The following is an 18403-nucleotide window of genomic DNA, read 5'->3' on the forward strand; positions in this document are numbered from 1 at the left end:
CCCCACCCCCCCTCCCCCTGACCCCCAAACATGATTTCCGGACCAGCCTTCGACCAACGGGGCGCTTGGCCGGACCGGTGTAACAGCTTCGATGGAGGCATGGGGTGCCTCTTCCTTTAACCGGTAAAATCCAGGTTGAAGACGTTCGGCCTTCCTCCGAAGGAGAGGGTGGGGCTCCGTCTCCGGCTGCGTGAGAGTGATTCCCCACCATTTAGGAAGACCGAAGAGCAGCCTGGGAGATTGAGCTTGAGGGGCCCGAGCCGGTAGTTAGTTCGTTCGGACGAGCAACACGCGGGAGTTTGGTTCTGTTGCCCGCTGGGCCAGTAACTAGTTCCGAGGGGGGAGTGTCGAGCCTCCTCCTTGTGTCGGGGCTGTGGCTGGAGGGGAGTTCCACCTTATCGGTTGTTGTCCTTTTTTGTTTTGCTCGGTGGACCTCGGGGTCTGCGGCGACCTGATACTCTGGCCCATGACCCAGAGGGGTCTCTATGGGGTCTCCCAGAGGTCTCCCCAGCTCCCTCGGGAGTCTCCCCCTCGGCATCCGGGTTCATGAGGCGCTCGGCTTCCTTGAGGGAGAGGATTAGTCTCGGTTTCCCCTCCCATTTGAAGATTAGGGCTGTGGGGAACCCCCAGCGGTATGGTGTCTTCCTGTCCCGTAGCCATTCGATGAGTGGTCTGAGGGCTTTTCTTTTGGCAAGTGTAGCTGCTGCCAGGTCCTGGTACAAGGAAATTTCGGCATCTCTGAAGCTGATGCGGGCTGAGCTCCTAGCTTCCCTCATGATTTCTTCCTTGACCTTGTAGAAGTGGACTCTTGCTAGGACGTCTGGCGGGGAGGATGTGTTTTGCCTGACTCTGACCCTGTGAACCCTGTCGAACTCCAGAGGGGCTCCATCTGGGAGCGTGAGTATGAAGCGGAATAAGTCGTTGACATAGTGGTCGAGTTCTGCTTCGGAGACGGAGCTCGGGATTCCTCTCAGGCGGATGTTACACCTGGACCTATTTCCCGCTTCCTCTTGCTTATTTTCCAAGGCTTCACATCTGGTCTCCAATGCGGCAAGTCTATCCGCCCCTCTCCGATCTCAAAGTTTTGCTCAAACAGGGTCGTTTCTATTTCTTCTGTCCTGATTTCAACTTCCCCTACTCTCTTGTCTAGGGACGATATTTTGCCTTTTAGCTCTTCTGTCCCTTTTTGGTATTCCTTGGTTATGGCCGATAGAAGCTCCTGGAGGTCTGCTTTAGTGACGGTTTGAGCTGGCATTTCCGTGTTGGAGTCGGAGGATGCTCCTGCCGAGTCGTGATGCTCCCCTTTCTTTGTCTTCTCCGCGGGCGTCGCTAGCAGGGTTGCCATATCAGCGTGTTTGGGCGTTTTAGGGTTCCTTGACATTGTTCTTTGTGTGTATGGCAGAGGGGGTTGTGATTATGAGCTGGCCCGTCTCGCGGCTCTACTGTTGGGAGCCTGGGTTGGTTGGGGGGGGCCACTCGTCCTGTACGGCCCACCTCCTCCAGGGGCCACCGGTCCGCAGGACCAAGGTGTGCTGAGGTCCGCAGCATTTGATGAGGGAGAAGAGATGCCGCTTCAGGAGGGAGTTCGGGTGAGGGGCCCGCTTCTGTGGTGGGCCGCTGCAGCCAGGGCCCCACGCGCGCACTCTTGGGAGCTGGGGATGAGAGGCGGCCCCTGACCAGCTTTATTGGTTGCGGCAAGTGCCGCCCTTCCTTGCTCCAACTCGAGCCCCGGCCCGTGTAAAGTCCGGGATTAACTCTCTCCCGGTCCCGGATCATGTTGGGGGTAGCTGCTTCCCCGCAGGGGTCTGCCGGGAGGGGGAGAGGAGGGCGGAACTTCTTCCGTCGCTGCGGGGGAGTCGACTCTGCGGTCAGCGCTGCTGCTGTGCCCCCAGTTGGAAGCAGCTCCTGAGCCACTCTCGTTGCTGGCAGGGCCCGCCGCCGCCCACCAGAATGTCGCTCCCCAGTGGGGGGTTAGCAAGTTACAGCTCCGTTACCTCGGCGGGAGACACTCCGCTCACTGGGGCGGATGGCTCGGAGACTCTGCCCGGAGGTTGGGGGGGAAGGCAGGGGGTCGCTGGGCGCAGCGCTGGTTCACTCTGTGGAGGGAGATTCGTCCGCGGCTGGTAGCTGGGCCCGCTCCCGGGCACTCGATGTAGCTCTGCTTGCGTGGGACCCTTCGGAGGGGAGGACACCCACCACGCCGACAGTTGCTGGGAGGGGGCCGGGGAAGCTCCATGCCTCGGGGGATTCACTCTTTGCGGGCTCACGGGCGCGCTCCTCCGGCTCCCGCTCCGATCAGATCGTCCTCAGGAGGAGGGCCGGGCCGAAGCGTCGAGGGCCGCCATCTTGGGATCGCTTTGTTGCCGCAGTTTCTCGCCAGGCCACTTCGGCAGATCTCGGTCCTCCGCCGGGTTAGGGCATTGATTTTAGAGCTACAGCTGGAGCAGCCCTCAAACTCCACCGGACGCCGATTTTGCTTTATAGAAGTTGGATTTTACCGAGGCATTTCTGGTTTACACGCGGTCATGGCCGGGAGCTCCAACCGGACCAAACTGCTCACCATGGCGCCAAGCCACGCCACCCCCCCCTGCTAATGCTTGTTTTTAACAGGACTTCAGTGAAGGACATGCATACTGCTCATAAATAAAGTGGCTAAAAGCAGACCTGGTTAAGACATTTTATTACACCTAGCGTGTGTAGAAACCAATTAAACCATTAGCTCTCAGAAGACTGATTTGCACGCAGTTTGTTCGGTGTGTTTGGCGTGACAGAGCTGGAGCTCCCGTGATTGATTTACCCGAGACAGGTTAGGAGTCACCGCAGCTAAACGGTGAGAGGACTTGAGCACGAGTGTGTTCACCCAGACGTTTTTAGGTGTTACCGAAGTATCCTTTTCATTTTTTTAAAAATGTATTTTTTTTAAGTGAGAGTATACAGTCGTACTTAATGTCAAAGTAACAGACCAATTTAAAAAGCATACCATTGGTAGTGGTCTCCTGTGTCCCTTCCTGTCTACGTGTTTACTTGTCTATGCCATGTGGTTCTTTTGGAGTCCTGATGGCAGCTGGTCTGCGGAGTAAGACTAGTATGTACATGGAGCCACCAGGGAAGGATACTCTTGAAGCACCCCTTGAAGCTCACCGGGATGGAGCAGGCAGAGAAACTAAACAGCTTGATGGGTTACCGACACTGACTGAATTGGTGGGGAAGGGGTGAGTAATAACGACGGCACAAATGCATACAGCCAAAGGCAACCCTTGTTCCCTGCAAGTGTCAAAAGTGCTCTTTGTGGATAATATGCGTAAAGGTGGTGCGATTCATAGAAGCCATAGGGAGGTGGTTTCACAAGAGCCACGAGCGTCAACACCAAACCCAATAAAGGAGGGGAGACTGGGTTTGCAGGAAGGGGAGGGCAAAGACGTTTTAGAATTTGGTTTGGCATTTCCCCTATCGAGAACAGCTGAGGAGATTGGAGCACACAATATGGATGACTTTTACCAATCGGCTAGTAAAAATCTATTCAAAGAAATCACTGACTTGGGGTTATTGGTGTTTCTTGATCAAGTACTTAATCATTCCAACAGAGGGGAGGTATCTCTGGTAACACCAGAGACTGCAACCAAAGGAAGAAGAGTAAATGTTAAAGGCGATGCTAAGGAGATGCCAACTATCGCCCCAGAATTCATGGTATTATATTGTGCGACAGACGTCAGTGGTCACAGTGGTGTGGGTACTCTGGCCGACGACCCATTCGTGAAGGTTGGGGAGTTACGAACATTGAGCTCCATTATTTTCTCCCCTACGCCCAAAGTCATAAGTTAAAACCATGACTGTGTAAGGATGGAGAGGGGAAGTGGGCAGAAGGAAATAATGTCAACGAAGGTGGGGGGAGCGAAGGTTCAGGTAGGGGAGCTGGTAGTTCTGTCTTCCCAAGTGGGTGCAGAAGTTCCTCTTCTAAGATATAACCTGAGAGGTACTCCAGTGGCCCCTAAACCAGTGTGTATTCCTTTTTTCCTCAGAAACGGCAAAAATATTACTGTACATTTGCTTTCCCTACTGGGGTGAGTGGGGGGAATGGAATAAGCAGAGATGGGGGATGGGTTGCCCAAAAAGAGGTTATGAATGAAAAACCCTGTAGATGGCAATTTATTGCGAGAGTAGCTGAACAAGATGGAAGCAGGGGAAAAAGGTGGGCAACAGGCTCAGAAGGCCGAGTTGCCACGTGAGGAGGCCCCTAAACAAAAGTGAGTTGTAATTTTCAAGAGGTAAACATGATTTGACGGATATGTTTAAAAATTGGGGGAACATGACTGAAAGCTTAGATCTAGCCTTGACGGTTCTACTGTCGCATCAAGACATTATATGGAGATCAGTAATGAAACATGGGAAGGTTTTAGCACGGCTTGACTCTAAAAAAAAAAAAAAAAAAAAAGAAAAAAAAAAAGTTATTGAAGGTTCTATTAGGGAGAAAAGCGGAACAGTGTATACAGAGTATATTCCTGTGAATACTGTGGATGAGGACCTTGCCAGGCTAGAAGCACCCGTTCCTAAATCAAGGTCACTGATAGTGGTGGAGGAGATGGTGAAGTACCCAGGGGCTAGGTGGTGCACCGGCGGGAGGCAGGAGGGCAGTCTGCCCCTCTCAGCACCATCGTCTTCGATCCTACAGGTAGCTGTAGACCTATTCAATGAGAATTTTCAAATGTCTGTTTGAGGAGGATAAGTAAGTGGAGGAGATCACTGACATTGAGAGGAGAGAAAGTTTTGAAATATTCAGACGGGGGAAAGGTAAGAAAAGAGGGGGCCTGTTATCGTTGAATTTGAATTTAGCAAAAACCAAAAATAAAAAGGCGCAAAAGAAAAATGCACAAAAGGGATCGCAACAATTTATTCGTAATTTGACAACACTTACTGCACCACGACCATGCCAGAAAGACCTAGCAAAAAACAATGAATCACGAAAAAAAGCAAGAATGAGTAAGGATGTGTCTGCCCTGGCCATGTGTGGAGTAAACGTTTCCGGGCCGGATTCCAAATTGAGTCCGGCACAAGTTCAGGCTCCTCATGCCCGTTTAAATATAGATGAGTTTAGGGAGAGGCGGGAGAAGGGAGAATCTCCATTCTGTGTTCCAAAAATGCCTCAAAGAACAACTTAAAAGAAGAATGTGGAGGTATTTAAATTGGGACATACAATTTTGGGAGCAAGAAGAGGTCTAGAACGCAGTCTTGGGAGGTGTAGATTTTGTTTTCAAGAAGAGTGTGTGGAAACCATTTACCATCTGACTATAGAATGTACCTCTCTAAGTAGGCAATGCCAAAATCATTTAGTGTACATTCTGTAGGACTCCAAGGATGTTCAGGCTGGTTGGTTATGGCAACTTTTATTTTTAGAGAAATCTTTTGAATGTTCTTTTGCAGCTATATGTTTTTTACAAGAGTTGCTTGCCATCCATACTGTTGAAAATGAGCACATATACATGAAAATAATCAGGTCCTTCTGATTGGGACAATTGTGGACGTGGGATCGTATTTGAAGTGTTTTCTATGACTTTAAAAAAATGTTATTTCCTTTTTTTATGAAATGTTTTTATGATATAAAAAAGTATTGAAAGTGCAATGAGTTGGTGGGGGCGTGGCTAGGCAGCACGCCATGCGGCTGTGCTTCCCGTGAGCTCCGCTGCAAGGTGCCCAAGCCGGGTAATTTTAGCATTTTAAAATGGAAATTTCAGCCTGATTTCTCCCTGCGTAGGCGCATGAATAGCCACAGATGCGGCGGACAAACTCTGGGACAAAATCGGATTGCATGAAGCTTGGTAGCGGAACCCGAATGCGATCATCGGCAGCTGCGAGGAGGGAAATGACGGTGAGTGCCATCTGAGGAAACCCACAAGTGAAGGGAGCTGGTCCCGCCGCCCGCAGACTGTGATGTTTTCCTCCTGGGGACGACTCCGGGACTCGGCACGGGGTGGGCCTCGCCGCCGCCTCGGTCGTGAGCTTGGAGAAAGAGCAGCACAGCGGTCCGCTGGGACCGGAAGCCTTCTCCGTGATGAGCCCAGAGGAGGGGGAGGGGCGGTACCGCGGGCGGACGCTGCTCGGCGGCTAACTGGAAGCAGAGCGGCCCGATCACGGAGGAGACCATCGTGGGGTGCCGAGACGGCGGAGCTCTGCGGGAGTGAGTAGGAGCGGGCTGGAGACTCCGCACTACTGGACCCGTGGTGCGGCCCCGCTCTTGAGAGCCCATCCTTGATGGCCCTTGATGGCGGGTGGGCCCAGGCCTCCCCCTGAGGATCCGATCTAGGTGGGGGCTCTGCATCGCCGGAGCCTGCTGTACAGCGCTGCCCTTGGGAGTTCGCTCGGGGTGGCGCACATGATATGCGCTGAACCCTGGGGAAGGCCGGTACGGCGAGGAAGACACGGACGCACCCAGTCCTTTTCCTAAGGACCAAGATGGCAGCGTGCGCCGGTGCCATGAAGAGGAGACCTCGACCCCCGCTGCATGCCTGAATGTCCACAACCTGGAAGACCACCGGGAGCGGCATTACTGAACCCCGGTGAGTGCAATACCGCCCTGGGGTGGGGAGGAAGGCGAATCTCTAATCAATACTGACACTGCTACAATGCCAGGGGATTCTTTAAACTCCCCAGGAGCCCGGAATAAACAACCCCCCCCCACTGTCCGCCCACTCTGCAGACGTTTGCCCTACTCACCTGGCACCCACACTCCTCCAGTGGGCGCAGATGTAACAGACTTCAGCACCATCTTAAGGAATGCCCAAAGCAGGGGTAAAAAAGAAGGGACCCGGCATACAAGCTTACTGGACACCACAATCCGTGGACTCAGTCCCCACACACACGAGTACGGCCGAGATTCACCCAGTACCAGCTTCAACTCTGGCCCAAAACATGGCGATGTCCAGGGAGGAATTAGAGCGAATGCTCAGATCATTCAAACAAGATATCACACAAGAGATTTTAGAAGAGATCAAAACCTCCAAAGACTCTCTGGCTCAATCCCTCACTAACCTTACTTCCCACCTCGGCAGGATAGAATCCAGGGTCAGCGACCTGGAAAACACGGTATGCGAACAATCCCATAACAATGAGGTCCTAACAGAAAGAGTGAAGATCATTGAGGAGCAGTTGGAGGACATGTGGGCAAAGCAGGCAGATCTGAAAAATAGATCACGACGGAATAATATATGCCTTCGCGGTATCCCCCGACAGATCTCTGACCAAGAATTAACCGAATATGTGGAGACTTTGTTCAGATCCCTCCTTGAACTGTCGCGAAGTGAAGATCTACAATTAGAGAGAACCCACCGGGTTTATTCATTGCCCCAACTTAGAAGGAATCTGGTGCCGGACGTGCTTACCCGAATACACTCTTTCCGCCAGAAAGAAGCGATCATGGTGGCAGCTAGGGCCTCGGACACACATATTTCCAAGGAACGAAGGTACTACTCTTCCAGGACCTGGCCCCCTACACGTTAGCATGCAGACGGCGCCTACAAAAGGTAACCGCTTGGCTGAGAGCCCAGAAAATCCGCTATAGTTGGTGATTCCCTTGCAAGTTGATTTTCGACTTCCAAAGCCAACACTACATAATATCCGCCAAAGAAGAGGCGAGAGCTTTGATGTCAGGGGCAATGGATAACAGGGAGTTGAATCAACACGCTCAGGACATGGATGGGCCCACTCCGCATCCCCTGCCGAAACCTGGAAAAGGGAAAAGTTGGCGGCGGCGGCGGCACCGATCTGCGGCGAACTTGAGTCAGGAACCTGATCCTGAGAGGCCAGCCTCTGCTCTGGAGGGGACAACAACCCTCCCATCAGGAGAACAGGACGACTGGGCGGCCACCTGACATGTTTGTACTGCATTAAAAGTTTATTCTGCAAGGGCACGATTTCATGAGGATCTCCGCAATGTCACTCTTGCTTTGCGGCCAAAATGGACCCCATGTTGCCAAATAGAGGCTCTTGTCCTCTGAAGATGTTCCTCTTCTTTCCTTGATGGATGTTTTTAGGGACACCTTATCCTCAACCTTGTGCCGAGGGATAAAGGGGAAAATGATCTGTTCTAACACAATTTTGTAAATTATGCAGGCCCGTCTGGCTGCATCTGAGGGCATTAGAAATTTCCACTTGATAATCGGCTTGGGTGCCTGAGTGGATGGCCCACAATATACTCAACACTTGGTTAAAGTTAACTCTGGTTGTAGAAATAGTATTCTCTGAGATGGAAATGATTTGGCTATTTTACCCGATTTATTATCATTTTGATTATTATTTTCCTTTTGAGTATATCCGAAAGCCCTTTAGTTGATATTTTTACCTCTCTCTCCGGGGACCCACCCCACAGGCCATAATACAATGAAATCGCTGGGTAGACACCTCCCCCCTGATCTTCTGGAGTGAGGCCATGGGAAGGGAAGACTCATGCGCTGAAATATGGCAACCCTGAGTTATAGATGCATTTCCCTTAATGCGCAAGGCCTGAACTCAGCCCTGAAGCGGAAAGCACTCCTCCACAGATTAGAATCCCCAGATGCAACATTTCTATTCCTTCAAGAGATTCATTTGAGGCCGGAAGATGAACCCCGCCTCAATGACAGGCTCTCCCCCACTAAATTCTTTGCCTCGAGTGGGCTGAAAAAACAAGGGGTTGCCGTTTTGGTGCGCAGGGGGACTCCCTTTAAAACCTTGGGGATGGTGCGAGATGAAGAGGGGAGATTCTTGTTGGTCACCGCCTTGCTGGACGGGCGCAAAATTACACTGGTCTATATATACGCCCCCAATACTAAACAAGATCTGTTTTTTATGAAATTGTCGAAAGCTCTATTTGAACACGCAGAAGGAGAAGTGATTATGGGCAGGGATTTCAATGCGGTGGTAAACCCCCTGGTTGATCAGACCCTTCCACCAACCCTCAATGATGGGAACAACTTTAGAGCCCTTACCTACCTGCTTAAAGAACACTCCCTGATTGAAGTGTGGAGAGACTGTCATCAAGATGAGAGGGACTATACATACTTTTCAGCTGTTCATGGGGGCTTCTCCAGACTTGATATGTTCTTTATTTCGGATTCGCTCATTCGGGAGGTGGAGGAAGTAGATATCCTTCCTGAGGGGCTCGCAGCTCCCCAGTTCTATTAACTTTAGTCCCCACCCGAGTTGCCCCCCCCTACCCCGACAAGACCCACTTGGAGGTTAAATGACTTCCTCTTAGAAGACCCGGGGATCTGTGCTCACATTAGGGAATCCATGAACGTATACTTTAGTGAGAATGACACCGATGACGTGAGTTGGGGCACGGTTTGGGATGCAAGCAAAGCAGTGATTAGGGGGCACTTTACAGAGCAAGCTGCGCAACGGGGAAAAGGGAGTAGATCACTCCAAGAACAACAAGAAGGGGAAGCCCGTAAATTAGAGGAGGCGCACAAAAAGAAACCCACACGGCGGTCTTTAAGGGATCTGCTAATGGCTAAAAAAGCGCTTGAGGCACATCACATGGGAAAAGCGGCCTACTGCATGATGCGTACCAAACAATTTTTTTACACCAAAGAAAAAAAAGGCTAACAAATTATTACCAGTCAAGTTAGGGAAACGGACACGTCAGAATAGGATAGACTTTTTGCGGGATGAGCGAGGAAGAGGGACCCATTCTGAAGAGGGGAAATGCCTTATTGTTGAGTTTTTCAGGGAACAAGCAGCTCCACATAGAGGAAACTCACAGTCCACTAGAAACTTCATAAACAAGGCAACCCTGCCACAAGAGCTCCAATAATCCTTATAGGATTCAATATCCGCTGAGGAAATGGAACTAGCTATTAAGTCACTTCCTATTGGCAAGGCTCCAGGCCCTGATGGCTTCACAAATAAGTTTTACAAAACTTTCTGCAAAGATCTCGCACCGCATCTCACAAGGTTATTTAACATGTGCTGGGAAAAAGGAACTGTCACACAATCTATGGCAGAATCTAACACAACACTAATCCTGAAGCCAGGGAAAGACCCAGCAGAATGTTCATTCTACCGGCCCATAGCCTTGCTCAATTCGGAAGCTAAGCTATATAGCAAAATTATAGCACGGCGACTGGGAGAGATCCTACCCACATTAATAGATAGAGACCAAACGGGCTTTATCCAGGGGAGGTCCGCCTATGACAACACTCGCAGAGCGATTGACTTGATAGCCCTAGCCCCATCACTTCCGGGTCCCCTGTCCCTGCTATCCCTGGATGCACACAGAGCTTTTGATAGCATGTCATGGGAATGAATATTTGCAAATGGTCTTGAAGGGCTTTGGCCCACAATTTTCCAAACTGGTACTATCGAATTTCCGATCCCCTCCACCGGAATAAGAGTCAATTCATGATGGACGACCCAGATACCCCTTAATAAAGGAACCAGACAGGGGTGTCCCCTATCACCATTGGTCTTTGCACTAGCAGTGGAGCCCCTGGCCCAGCACATTCAGCTTCACCCCGACATTCAGGGGTTTGAGGTGGAAGATCAATGTCACAAAGTCGCACTTTATGCAGACTATGTGCTCTGTTTCCTAAGAAACGTCCAAGCCTCAATCTCCCCGCTTATGGGCCTGCTTGACCAATTTGCGGAGATATCTGGATTCACGAGCAACACGACAAAATCGATAGGCTTGAATATATCGGAACCACCGCACGTGCTAAACGCATTATGTAACACTTACTCCCTTAGATGGGCAGCGCCAAAATCAAGTATCTTGGGGTGAGCTTGACCCCGGTTTATCCAGGCCTATGGAAAGCCAACATTCCCCCCCTAATAAAAGACGCCAAAGAATCTCTACAAAAGTGGGCCCTTCAGGAGATATCGTGGTTGGGGCGCATAAGTGCAGTCAAAATGACTCTACTCCCTAGGCTTCTTTATACGCTGCAGGCGCTCCCTGTGTTCATCTCAGAGCAGGACCTAATAAACCTGCAGAAGGAGATTAACCGATTTATATGGCAGTGGAAAACGCCTAGAATTCAGCGCAAGATCCTTACCTGGAGCAAACAGCTGGGAGGTTTTAGACTCCCATCCATTGTACGATATTACCAGGCAACACAAATTGCACCAATCCTGAGTTGGACCAAACCAATCCGGCCGACAACACCCCCCCCCCACACCCCTCCCCCAAGTGGCAGGACATCGAGAAGCTGTTCTCTGGAGCGTCTTTCTCATCTTCCCTTCCTCCCACGTGAAGCGCGCGCCGCTCGGAGGCCCCTCCACCCAACAACGAGGACAACTCTCCGTTGCTGGGATAGACAGTATAAACTGAAGGGACTCTCACCAGGTTTGGGACCCCTCTCACCGATTACACAGAACCTGGCCTTCACCCCTGGGCTCCAGGCTAACTCTTACCGAAACTGGGTAAAAGAGGGGCCCCTGAGATTGCATGAGCTATACGATAATAATACCCCACTCACTTTTGTTCAATGTAAAGAAAAGTTTACCCTCCCCAAAACGGAGAGATTTAAATAAATCCAATTACGGCACTGGATTACCAACCCGAACGTTAAAAAGGCAGCCACTACATCCCCATCAGGCCTAGAGTTAACGGTCGCGGAAGGCCAACGTTCACATAGAATAGCAACCTGTTATCGCCTACTAGAAAACGTCCCGGAAGACGACAAACTTCCCTATATGGTGGCATGGGAGAGCGAACTAGGAATAGAGATACCCCCCGAAACATGGGAAAGAATCTGGGATAGGGCGCAAAAGTCTTCCAGGTGTACGTCGGTGAAGGAATGTGCTCTTAAGATCTGTTTTCGTTGGTACTTCTCACTGCCGAGACTCCATGCGATAAACCCGGAGTACCCGGATACGTGTTGGCATGGCTGCGGGGCGAAGGGGGACCTAGCTCACCTGCGGTGGCAATGTCCAGTCATCCACACTTTCTGGCTCGAAATGAGGTCAAAGATTAGAGACATATGCGGGATATTACTCCCTATGGACCCACTAATAATGCTGTTAGGCGACCCACCAGACGATGGATCCTACCCCCGCTCTGGTCCTACTGCCAGACTGATCACTCAACTACTTATGGCCGCCCACCTTACAAGAGCCTGATTTTGGAATGAAGTAGAGGGTCCTCACATAGCATATTGGTGGGTAAAAGTCTGGGAACTCCTGGGGATAGACAAACTAACAGCAGCAATAGAAGGTAAGACACCCAAATTCACAAACATATGGGGCCCATTGTTAGACCACGTGGCAGAAAAAGAGCATATGTTTTTCCAACCAAGACTGATTAAATACCTTTGCCAGCCCTAATGTGCAATTGACACTTTGAATGTGATTATTAAATGCTCAGATGCCAATGAGAGAGATACAGCCCCCCCACAGGGCTCCTAGAAGAATTGTTGGTAACCCTAGAGAGAAAATGTTAATTTATTTTTTTTTTCTTTTCCTTCATCTTGTTTCTCTTCTTTTCTTGAGTTCAACCGGTCGCTAAGCTATCTTTGTCTACTCCCAGAGGTTGTTTATGAAATCTTATACATTTGATGAATTATAAATGTTAAAATGAAATGTTGATGTTTCCTCAACGAACTAACTGTTATAACTGCAGTGACAAACTATGAACTTTATATTTTCACAAATGCTGCCGAAATCGAGATAACTGATGAATTGCAATTGATTCCGGTCTAGATCATTGCGACAGTCGTGAGATTAATTATATCACTATTTGTAGTGATATATGATGAATTTTGTGTGTAATCAACATTTCAATAAAAAGATTTTGACAAATGAAAGTGCAATGAGTTGTTTAAATGTGAAACGTTAATAGTGAACTATATCACAATAAATGGAATACAAAATTAGCTTTTTTTGTAATTATTTGGGAAACAGTTTCATAATTTTATGGTAACCTCCAAATTTTGGCCCCATTTTGATAATTCACTTATTTTATTTTTTTAAAAAGGATGTGAATTATGACTGGGTATGAAAAGTATTGGGTTGATAATATGAATGTGAGTAGCATGAAAATGTCAAAAGGTTAATTGTTTGGGGATGAGCCTTATTATTCAAGTTATCAATAAATAGTGCAGTTTTTCTACTTTTGGGATTTTTATCTGCTGTTAAACCAGTCACAAGCATAGAATGACATTTTATTTTGGAATGCTCTAGATTTGTGTTGCCCGAACCCCATAATCGTCAGAACATGCCATCAACACAAGGTTCACCGGAATCTGGCAGCACTGCTGGACTGGGGATCCCTCAGCCACCTCCTGGCTTGAGCTTCCAAGCTGCCAAACGAGTCATTGGAGAAAGTCCATGGACCGCTGAGCAGCTAGAACAGGTATTGTAGACCCCTTAGGCCAAAAACTGGCTAACCTTAATGTCTTGTAAAAACTAACTTTAGGAATGTGATATGTTATTAAAATGCTTTAGTAATACTGCTAATGTGGGCCCCCTTTTGTGGTTAGTGTTTTGCAACCTCTAAATCTACAAATCCGAGGAGATGTCTTTAACAAACCTGTAAAACGGAGGGTTTAATGCGGCCTGTGGGTGAGTTTGTGCATTAAAAGAAATAAACAATAATATCCACTTTTTCATGAAAATGACCGATTACTTTAACCAATTTTGGTTCTATTGGGCAGACCTACTGTAATTTCTAAGAGCCTGGAATGTGAGATTTGTACAGGGTTAAGTTCTGTATTTTTTAGGTTACTAACAGGCATATGTTAGATGTTTAGCTTTTGATAAAAACAGTTCTGAGAAATCCCTTCATTTCTAACTTAAGCACACATAGCACATTGTATTTATTGCAGAGTGTTGGGAGCCAGGGGGGGGTCTTTGGACTTCTTTCTAGGGTACAGATATATCAACTGTCTTGGTATACCAGGTGTTTCCTCTGAGCTATCCCGACTCTCGAAGAGGTAGTGTGGCTCAGGAGTAAAGGCAACTCTTCAGAAGGTGAAGGCTGATTTAAAGGCACAGTAGACCTGTTTCTTAAGCATACAGTAAGGAAAGGTCCAGACAATATATCTGTAAAAATGCGTGTTTTACAAATGCTGTGCAAAGTAAGAACTGAAAAATATTACAGCTAGATGTCACTTCACAGGGCCATGCAATCTTCAAATAAGTCCCCACTTTCAAAATAGATCCCAGCTGGGCTCGAAATTAAGATTGGTTATGCTCCTGGGTATCCAGCAGTAACCAGTCACCAGGAGCTACCGCTGGGGAACGAGAAGCTAATACATAGCGTTACACAAATCTAACCTCCACATAAAATGCAAACGTATAATTGTATCCATTATACTAATAATTCCCGTCCCCTTTCCTCCATCCTTGTGGGCGTCCCCCAACATGGGGACGGTACCGGAACCTTTGGCAGCAAAAAATTGAGCTTCCACTTTAAATTTAGTATAGCATGCAAAGGGGCGGCCTCCGGCGTGGGACCGCCCCTCCGAGCGCGTGCCCTTTGGCCCCTCACCTCAGTTCCTTTTTCCGCACGGTCTGTCGGACCTGGCAGCCAGCGCAGAGACTTTTTTAGCTTTCTGCTTGCTCCCCGTTTGCTTTTTCAATTGCTATTTCACTTCCCTTCAGTGCCTTGCCTCGATGTCGACCGCAGGAGGCTTCACGAGGCTGAGGCCCTAGCAGGCTGTCCTTGGAAGGACGATCAGGCTCGTCCTCTTCTTTTACCCCAGGGGTAAGGGATAGTGGAGTGCCACTTCCAAGAGTCTGTCCTCGGCTAGATCCAGCAAGTCTACCAGCACAGATGCCGAGGGCTCCCAGCAGACCGGTGCTCGCTCTGAGGTCATGAATCGGGCGTTACGACTAGCGGCTGTCTGGCTGATGGCTCAGCGCCTACCAGAGGGATCTCTGAGGTCGACGCTTCAGCTTCGGGTGCAAGACCCAAGCTGTATCCTCTCGCGTCTGAGAGCTCTCTTGGCTTGGAGACTTTGCGCCCTCCAGTTCAAGGCATGGCGCAAGGCTTCAAAATGGCAGAGCAGCACGTGGCGGAGCCTGCCAAGTAGGCGGCCATCTTGGATCCAGCTCACGGCCCACCAGTGCTTTTGCCCATCGAATGGGCTTTGCAGAATGATCCCAGCTCCCTTATCTCTGGAAGCGGCAGCGGATCCTACAGTACAGGTTTTTGGTCCCCTCAGGGGTACATCTACCCATCACAGCAGTATGGCTACAGGCACCTGGCGCATCAGAGCTTTGACCAGGAGCGGAGGCCCAGCCTCTCAGAGGGCTGAGCCCCTAGGGACCCGGTGGCTTGTGAGGACTGCTTCTTCAAGCGCTTCTTCCTCCTCATGCGTTCCCCTCAGATGAAGGGGCTCCTGAGGGACATTGTGAAGGAGGTCATCCTGCAGTTGGTGTCGCCTCAGCCCCCTCCTCTGGGCACTCCTTCCATTTTTTTTCCCTACGCTCCTGGTGCAGTCCCCTCTTCTGCTTTAGGCCGCACTGGTTGTTATTGCACCACCCCCACCTCCTCCCTTACCACCAACGCCTCCTTCTCAACAACCGTTCGGCCTGTCTGCGGCACTGGACCTGGGACGGACTCAGCCGGCACCTGCGTTCCAGGGCCTGGATTCTGCTCACTCTGTAAAATAGGGGGAGTGGGACAATGACGATGATGACGACGCCCAGGACGATGAACCCTCAGCATCTGTTAAGCCTTTTCATGACCGCCTTCAGGGCCTGCCATTTTTTGGGGGCCCTCTTCCAGAGGAAGCACCCCCAGGAGTCGGGTGTGCTAGCAGAGTTCTTGGGCAAACGCACCACGATCCGGTCTGGCAATACACTTCAGAAGGATGTCCTGCAGGTGGCACGGAACGTCTGAGGAGCTCAGGGCCAATGAACAAGAAGTTAGACAGCAGGTGTAGGCTGACAGACTGGGGGTCAATCCTCCTTTCCTCTCACCCGCAGGCTAATTCCTCTGTGGTGGCTGCGGCCTCGTTGTATTCTAAAACGTCGTCTTCGTCGTCTTCCTCCACTGGAGCCACCGCCAGTTGCCTCTCCAAGGAGGACAAAGTCCTTGGGAAAGCGCTGTTACTCCATCTCAAGTCTGCATATGCGGCAAGCCAACGTGGACACCCTCTTGGCTGCGGCTAACCTGAAGCTGTGGCGGGAGCTCAGGGAATTTCTACCCGACCTCCCTTCGGACAAGCCAGCCTCCTTTAAGGCCTGTCTGGCAGATGCCCGGCCATTGTAAAGGACCTCATGCAATCTTTGGCCTCCCACATTGACAAAGCCAGCAGAGGGCTGTCCCTTGGGGTTGAGAAGAGAAGGACTGCATGGATACACTCCACAACATTTTCGTGTGAGGTGCCAGAGCCAATCCTGTCTCTGGCCTATGAGGGCGTGGACCTTTTTAATACATCCACCGATGATGAATTAGTGAAGTAGAAAACCTCCACATCCTTGGCCGTCTTGACAAAACCAGGTCAGAAATCCTTCCCTCAATCCCAGGGCAGGACTTTCTCCGGCTTCAAGGGGTTTCGAGACCGCAGTACGCGTAGGCCTGACGGGTCGCCCAGCGACAACAGGCGAAGCAGCAGAGGACATTGCGCAGGTTTTTCTGCTTTCCCCTCCTCCGCCCCCACCTCTGGTGCCAAGAAGCAGTGACGTCAAGGTCGGGGAACACCGCTCGCCTGTGGGGGGGTGGTCATTTGGCTCTGTTCCAGGACACCTGGAAGAGTCTTTTCAGCAACCCGTGGCACCTATCCGTAGTGTCTACTGGCTTCAGTCTTCCTCTTACTTTGCCTCTACCATTCTCTCCTCCTCTTCGTCAGATCGGGTCCCCAGCTCTTTTATGGGAGGTCCTTTCGCTCTTAGGGTTAAGGATTTCAATCAGGCGACACACATACCTTGGTCTCGGCCTATTATGTGCCTAACTGAGGTGTTTTTCTCCTTTCTCCTTATTTATGTGGATTCAATTTTGGGATGATATCGCACCCCCTTTTCAAATACCCCGGGTAACAATGGACCATGAACCAGGCTGGTTGGTCAAATGCAATATTTATTTATTTAAAGTGCAAAATAAATCACACACTTTTTTAATAGGGGGCAGCAATTACCAATGGGTTGATAGTTACAATGAGCATTTGAGAAATGCACTGGATTTGATTTTTTAGTGGAGCTTATACACAGCACAGCAGAATAGGAGAACTTTTTTGATTTAGGACAGATAGCATCCAAGTTAGAATGTACCCCTGCAATGTTCCCTCAACCCACCAACAATCAATTCTGAGTGAATACAAAGAAACAGCAGGTACTCAGGAATAAGAAACTGAAAACAGAATCTAAATCTGACCTTCCTTACCCAAATCGGAGAGAAAACTGATTTTAAACCCCTTGCAATGTGGTGAAATGACACTCGGAAATGGATAAATCAAAAATGAATGTGTGTTAAAAATCTTGGAGCAAATACGATTCTTTACTAATGCAACATTTTAAAGATACGAACAATCACAAAGAATGGGTTACCAAAAGCATACAGTTCAGAAAGTAGTGGAAAGTTTACAACAAATTGCAGTCAAATAACATGTTTAAATGTTACACTTTTGCAATTCCCGCCTAAAATTACCCAAATGGTTTTTAATAAAAACGGGTGAAATACACTGATTTGGAGTGGGGGATATATATATATATCACAGGTAGAAAAGGGAATTGAAAGTAAGTTTCTAGCTGGTAAATTGAAAGAGTTATGCAATATAGAAGGAGGCGTGCTTTGAGTAAAATGAAGGGTGAAATTGGAAAGGAAATCAGTTTGTGAAAAGAACAGTTTTACTTTAACTAGATTTAAGGACTAAGAAAAGAGGAACACCACTCGTGAATTCTCTAAGTTAGGCTGCAGATGTAACCCTTCACGCAGTGTACCCCTTTTCTTTAAGGAAAATTACTTTATTCAATCAAAATATCGCTAATGACATGTGATCTATGCAAGACAGAAATGAAGAGAAAAGTAGCGCTGATGCTTGGAGATTAATGACAAAATGCACAGACAGTTGGACAAGTTATCAGGATAAGGATAGGATGACTTAAAGAGTGGGATGAGGAAAATGCAAGACAAGGGAAACTAGGAATTTCTATAGTGTGATGAAATACTCACAATCCACTTTTTTGTGTTGCCCTTTTTGGACAGTCAATCGGGTCTGGTCACCCCACGGCAGGGCATCTGGCAAACAGCTGTGTGGGTCTGGCCACCGACTGGCAAGGACTGGACGGGCAATTCTGGTCAGGATTGCAGCAGCATGCAGTGAGTGGCAGCAAGCCAGGCTGGATCAGGATGCAAAAGGTACCACAGCTTTCGCTTTGTTAATCGGAAATGTAGTGGATTCTTAGAGTTGAGGCCTTGCTCGGAATGGGATCAGCACTGCTTGGGTTCCAGAGTGGACCCTGGAGTAGGCTCAGCAATGCTTGGCCTTGTAGT

At 49.2% G+C, this 18403-nt stretch overlaps 1 protein-coding gene across 2 annotated transcripts in view; it reads left to right on the plus strand.

Moving 5' to 3' along the window:
* ECPAS (Ecm29 proteasome adaptor and scaffold) overlaps positions 1-18403 on the plus strand; it is a 3148361-nt gene that overhangs the window by 248116 nt on the left and 2881842 nt on the right. For both annotated transcript variants that reach the window (XM_069630810.1, XM_069630809.1), the window contains exon 6: positions 13147-13318. In XM_069630810.1, coding sequence (XP_069486911.1) covers positions 13147-13318 — 172 coding nt within the window. The remainder of the gene's footprint in view (positions 1-13146; positions 13319-18403) is intronic.

This window comes from Ambystoma mexicanum, chromosome 6q, assembly GCF_040938575.1.
Source record: "Ambystoma mexicanum isolate Mex_15411 chromosome 6q, UKY_AmexF1_1, whole genome shotgun sequence".
Lineage (NCBI taxonomy): Eukaryota > Metazoa > Chordata > Amphibia > Caudata > Ambystomatidae > Ambystoma > Ambystoma mexicanum.